Source organism: Schistocerca nitens, chromosome 6 (assembly GCF_023898315.1).
Source record: "Schistocerca nitens isolate TAMUIC-IGC-003100 chromosome 6, iqSchNite1.1, whole genome shotgun sequence".
Classification (NCBI taxonomy): domain Eukaryota; kingdom Metazoa; phylum Arthropoda; class Insecta; order Orthoptera; family Acrididae; genus Schistocerca; species Schistocerca nitens.
The window spans coordinates 390,098,645-390,105,308 of NC_064619.1; the positions used below are offsets into that span (position 1 = coordinate 390,098,645).

General features: G+C 39.1%; 1 protein-coding gene across 1 annotated transcript in view; it reads right to left on the minus strand.

Moving 5' to 3' along the window:
- Positions 1 to 2,251, minus strand: part of LOC126263144 (minor histocompatibility antigen H13) — a 45,282-nt gene extending 43,031 nt beyond the window's left edge. Inside the window, exon 1 of the mRNA XM_049960179.1 lies at positions 2,030 to 2,251. Coding sequence (XP_049816136.1) covers positions 2,030 to 2,221 — 192 coding nt within the window. The 5' untranslated portion in view covers positions 2,222 to 2,251. The remainder of the gene's footprint in view (positions 1 to 2,029) is intronic.
- Between the last annotated feature and the right edge of the window lie 4,413 nt (positions 2,252 to 6,664).

Below are 6,664 nucleotides of genomic sequence, written 5' to 3' on the forward strand. Positions count from 1 at the left end.
TGTAAAAGTTAGGAGGGAGACATTTACAAGACATTCTATCATGCTGCAAATGCTTGCAACTTACATACTCGGATGATTAAGTGAGAAGATTTGTGCCAATTTAAAGCGAGGGTACACATTTCCTCCACTCAAATATCAGAATGAAAGCTCCCGTATAAAATCTGTTTCCTTTGACCTTTTATAGATGCAGTAAATGAATTTAAATTTGCCTCTTTCCAGATTAGCAAACAACTTTCTCTCCAGTCCCCCATGATATCTCAGTAGAAGACGATCTGAGTAGTGTGGAGAGTAATGGTGACTAACACCACACAGAGTAGATAAGATGAATTAAAAAAGGCCTGTAAATGAGCAGTCTACAGCATTTATCAAAACAAATCCACCTTTCACCTCCTCTATTGTCATCACTTCCCCAGATTTATCTGTTGCCAGCGATTGGCGGTGAATCTCTGACAATACCAATCGCACGTGTCAGCAAAATGTCAAAAAATCATTACAAGTTGGTTGAAGGTCATGAGACAAAAGCCAACATGCACTACATCAACAAATACAAATAGCTGTGGAAGGTTCAACAGTTTTGTATCTTCAATGTGCTCTACAAGAAATAGGGTTTTATTACCAACTCTCATGACAAACCATCTACTGGAGGAGGATCTTGCTTTCGGGATTGGTCCTCATTTCTGTTAAAACAATAAAAATGTGTATAATGAACTCCAAAATACAATATTTGAATCATTTTAAAATTGAAGATTTCTGTTTACACACAGTGGTACTTTAACCAGTAACTGATGAGATTCATATATTTACAAAATTTTACATGTACAGAAGGGTATTGGAAAGCCTGTCACAACTGACCATTTCTTTGTTAATAGTACTGAACAATGTGAATGCAATAATGGTAATCTCTTCACTATTTGTGCGCCACTATCAACACAATGAGTGTAATCTTACTAATTTATCATAATGTGAAGAACAGTGTCACATTCCACACACTGGTTCCGTATTGATGTTTAGAAGAATAAAATTGGTTAAGTATGTAAGCTGTTTAACTGTCCAATGAATAATTGAAGGATTTAGTGTTTGAAGACCAGATATTCTATGATAATTGGCTGCATACAACATAATATCTTTAGCAATTCTTCCTTATCTAAGAAATCCCGACTCTCACTGAATTTCGCATTAACCTACAATTTCTCCACAACTGGGTTTATTAACTTCATCATTGATCATGAATGCACCTCTAATCAGACCACAATTGTTAAACCACAACTTAATCAACCAAACCTACCTGTGTGACATTTACATACAGCATTATTCCTTACAGGTCGACCAGTTGGTACGACAAAAGCAGCACAAATTTGTAGTGTTAATCATTCGAGATTAACTAGCCCTCCTCTTCCATATACCCAACTAGTGTGAGTCTAGTAAACAGTAAAGAAGGGCACTCTCTCTTCTGCAAATCCAGATTGTTCAACAAATTCTCGTTTACTATATTCCTGAGCAATGTGTCCCACGAACTCGGGTAGAAATAAGAAACTGCAAACATTGACTGCAGTTCCCAACAATTAATTTCAATAACAGTTTGAAATTTAAAAGTATGGCATAAATACTGACAAATTTTCCCAAAGTCAGTGGTCTGCGAGAAATCACATTAACATGGTCCACTGCGTTAACAGTGTAATTTTTTCCTCATTACATGAAAAATTTGCCGGCTGTCAAAACTGCAACTACTATCAAGTAAATTACCAACTTTTTCTTCTAAATCAAAATAATAAGTTAACACTTTGTTTATTTCTAGCTACTTATAAAAGTTTACAAGCATTGTTATACACGTGCAAGTGCAACAACAGAATTATGCTGCGAAAACATTGCATACCACAATTTAAGGAAAGTCAAACAATGGAACATAATTTCTAAAGAGGCCGATAAACATTAAGCAACTTTTATGCTTAAGGCAGTTTAATTTTAGAGTTGCAGCCTTTCGGCACCGTTTATCAAGGTTCTCGTATCGTACACGTCAATTACAAGTTACCTTCTGCTCCTTATGGTGTCTCACAGAACGGAATGACCCAAAGAAAATTGGTAGAAGAGCCATAATAACGAGACTTCCGTATGCGACTGCCATCCCCTCAGGGGTTGCCGGTGGTCTACTTGTGCCATTATTCGCGTTTTCTGTCAAATTTTCTTGCAATTGGGACACCGCTTCCTTCACCACGTCTGCCATGGTACACACACAGAGACGCCGATATTCCACATCGACTGACGCAAATCGTCGGCCTATCTACCGCTCTGATACTCTTTGTTCATGTAGAACGACAGATAGAAGATACTGTACGGACTTATACTGTTTCCAATATTTTTATGACGTACATGAAAAGTCCATCAAGGGTAGTGACAATACTACTTTGTCAGAACTTCCATGCACTGAAGCGGATCTCACTCTATAAGCGCTGATGTCAATTGGTAAAGTGATTTTAGTGGGTTATCGATGTCGAATACAGAAAATAAAGCGTTTGCCGCACTTACATTAAGGCCCGTCCACACGCAACGATCTGTCTGCGCAAATGTCTGCGCACAACACATGTGCGCAGACAGATCGTTGCGTGTGGACACAAGATTTGCACCAACCTGAGGTGTGTGCAAACCTGGAAGTTGGAGTTGGAGGTTTGAGCGAAACCTCTCAAATCTGTAGGTTCAAACCACATCTGCGCAGACAAGTTGGAGCGTGTGGACAGGAGATCGCCGCAAATCTGGCGCGAAACAGCTGTTTGCTCAGTCTAGTGTTTGTATTTGTACGCACTGAGCATTAAAATGGCTGATACTCGTCAGTGTTCTCGAGAGTTTGTAAGTGAATTCATTGAAACATACAGAAATAATCCATGTTTGTGGAAGATTAAAAGTAAAGAATACAGTGACCGAGACAAAAAGACAGCAGCATACAATGCTCTAATTGAAAAATTGCGGGCAGTTGACGCCTCGGCAAGCAGAGAAACGGTAACCCCTCATATTATGAGAAAAAATACTCGTATGAGAAGGGCAATTTCTCCTCATGAACGGCTGGCGGTAACATTAAGATTCCTAGCAACAGGAAGGAGCTACAAGGATTTGGAATTTTCATCTGCAATATCGAAACAAGCAATGAGTGAAATAATACCCAACAGATGTGAAGCTATTTACGCTTTCCTGAAGGATGAGTTCATGAAGGCAAGTCAAGTAAATTAAGTCTGTCAGCGAATTGTTTACCGAAAAGAGTTATCCAAAGTTCAGAAATCTAGAAGATCTGGTGTAGGAGTAGATCAAGTATACCAGCCAACGTTATGGTATTCTGATCTGCTTGTCTTTCTTAGTGATCAAGAAACGCCAAGACCAAGCAGGAATACAATTGAAGATGAAATTGGAGTGTCAATGTGCGAGGAAATGGAACACGAGGTAATGTAAAACAAAACTGGTTCGCCCTGCAACTCTCGCAGTAAATTTACGTGAGAAAACTGCTTTCGCTTTAGCAGCCACTGTCTACACCGGAATGTTTTTTGCAACACAAGTTGCGAACACAGACCACAACAGAACTTCCTCCATTTCTATATTTCAAAATAACTGAATTAAATTTTGACGTTTACGGGGAGCGTAGTCGCTTGCCACTGATATTTCATTTCTACACCGACAGATGGCGGGCGAGTAGTAGATTGGGGTTTGTGTCGTGTGAACACACGACATTTGCAGCGATCTTTTGCATGTACAGATATCTGCGCCGATGTCTGCGCAGACAGATCGTTGCGTGTGGACAGGACTTTAGATATAGCTGGTAGACTACGAAAAAGAGTAAATGTGTCCAAGAATGTGTTGTACGATACTTTACTGCTAAAATCGGACCCGAAAGAGTTTGTACATTATTCTCGGATGAATCCTCCAACTTAACGGCAAATTAGTAATACTGATACAACATGAAATAGAGAAAAAATAGGTTAATATGAGAGGCAATAGCAGCGAACGAGAGATCGATATAACAGATTTCTGGCTACAGGTAGGTCATTTGAGTGCTTGAAGCTGAGTGCTGCGGTATCAACAAACAGAATTAGGAAACTTGTTATTGAAACTTGTGAAGTAATTATATTCGTCCTGCAGTGATATTTAGGCAATTCAAATAAAATATGTTTTACGTTTTATGATAATATCGTGCGGTAGACACTTACTTTGCAGACCTATTAGTAATGATAGCATATACGCAAAATGCATTTCGAAGTACAATCTTTCCTGTTTCGTAACTCAACAAGCTAGTGAGACCACTACGTTTTCAAATTAATAAAGAAAGCACTCCAACAGTGAATCCCCCATTCACCATACAAAAGTGATAAAAATAACGACTACCCCTACATTGTCGAATTAAAACCGTTTTGGGCTAAAAGACTAGTTGAAAATTTAATCTGAGGAATGACAAGCGCGAAGACGAATTGAGAACGTAAACAAAGCACTGTAGTAGCTGGTTCATGCAGTTCTGTCAGTATCTAAATTGCGAATATTGTCAAAAACTGCTCGTCAATATTTCTAATATTGGCGGTAGGTCAATACGTTCCATCAGACGATCACTATATTGACAGTTTGTCTATATTAGTGAATGTGTAACAGCAGCTTCAGTGCGACGCTAAATCCACGTCCATACCGAGTCCGCTCGGTCACGCTGCGACCAAACTCGGGTCAGAAATAGTGCGAGACACGTCATCTGAACAGAGACGCCCACGACAGAACGACTTCTTGAGGTGTATCGACACTGCGCAGAGTTTATTCGTTGTTGAACAGAGCAGTGCGATTTGACGTCCACAACGGCCGCACCGAGCTGCTCCGAGTCTCTTTTCTTGATTTTACGCTGCGTGGTGCAGTGCGGCGGTTATAGATGCGACTGAATTCTTAAAAATAAATCAAATTATTTTACATACAAGTTACTTTCTCGTTTTTACTGTACTCTTTCGAAAGACTCTTTGGCGGTATGGAATCGATGAAAATTAACCCACCGGTGTCTTTGACAGTAATACTAATATAGGAAAACTACTTAAAGGCGTCTTTACCTAGAAAAGTGTTTGCCAGGCCCAAAAACAGAAAAACTCGACGCAGTGCCATACGAAGCTGGACATTTTGCCCTGAAAGCAGAACTCTATATTTTAAATAGAAATAGTTAGTTGGGTATTTTCAGTAATTTATTAATACCAATGACTGTCTGTTTTCTGTGAGATCAACCATAAAAGTGCTTAAACTTTTTAAAAAAATCAGTACTGAATATAATTTGACAGTTACGATAGCAAATAAGTGTTCAGTCTTCTTAACTGCTGTCTTCTTCCTAACACGAGAAAGTAAACTAAGAGTGCTTCATTAAACAAAATAAACAACTTTCTACCCTCCTGGGGCAGAAAATGAAAATATATTCAGTAACTTTGGTCATTTTAATTAGACTGTTTTTCATTAGGCGTGTAATGCGATTTCTTTTCATATTTAATTTTTTTGTATTCCTCTATGCACTTGAGGTATTGCCTACAGCTCAATTCTACAGGGCGATTTTTTCCACTATATACGAACCCTTGGGATTGATCGATGAGAGGATATGGAACAAAAAAGTTCTAATGCAGTTATGTCTGGAAATGCATGGTTTCTATGCTAGAGAGACCATTCATCCATCATCACTTTGTTACAGAGACTATGGTCTAATACGCACTGTACCATGCAGCCACAGTTACAGTATGCATGGTTTCCTCCTAGAGAGTGGTACCGTTCTTTATACATCATGCCCTGGTGCCCTCTCCCGCCATAGTAAATGGTAATGTTGTGTCCAACTGATTTCTCTTGATGACTCACCTTTCAGTGGATGTGATACAGTATTCCATATTTGAATCGAGAACTTCTCAACATGGTGTTTATTTTCAAAAAGGCAAATGGTGGTGGGCAGCAAGGTTGTATCAGGACACCCATCCCTGCTGACAACAACCACAGCATTCAATGTTCATTAATTGGTGACTGTATTTTGGGACCTTTCTTCCTTCCATGTCGTCTAAGAGGCAGGAAATATCAGCGTTTCTTGTGGGCCTTTGTCTCCCCTGCTGGCAGAAACGCCATTGATGATTGAAATGATTATGTGGCTGCTACATGATAGTGCCCTAGCCCACTTCACCGTTAACGTCCCAACCCATCTCAATTGTGTCTTCAATGGTCGATGGATCGGACGAGTGGGTCCAGTTGCATGGCCACCTCCTTTGCTGGATCACAAACCATATGACTTCTGGTTCTGGGGTAAAATACCATCCTTAAATGTGTGAAAGGAGGGAAGCATTTTAATTATCACTGATGTTGAGTGAAAATAAAATAACCACTTTTTGAAGTTCTCTATATAATTGTACAGTGGTAAATTCTCAATCATACCATCGCAGTAACTTAATAGTTTAAGCCCAAACATTCACAAGTACGAAGTCGAATGAAAACTGGAGAATTTCAGTCACAGTTAATGAAAGTTCACATAATAACTTAGCTGCTCCATATGATGAGATACTCGAGTAACGTGTTGCGATGGGCTGTATGAATTGGCCTTTAATGTAACGTGAGTATATTCTGCAATATTCGATGTTATTTACTTATAACAGCACTCAGGAATGAAATTTTTCGATTTTCTAAGTTCAGTGTGATTAAT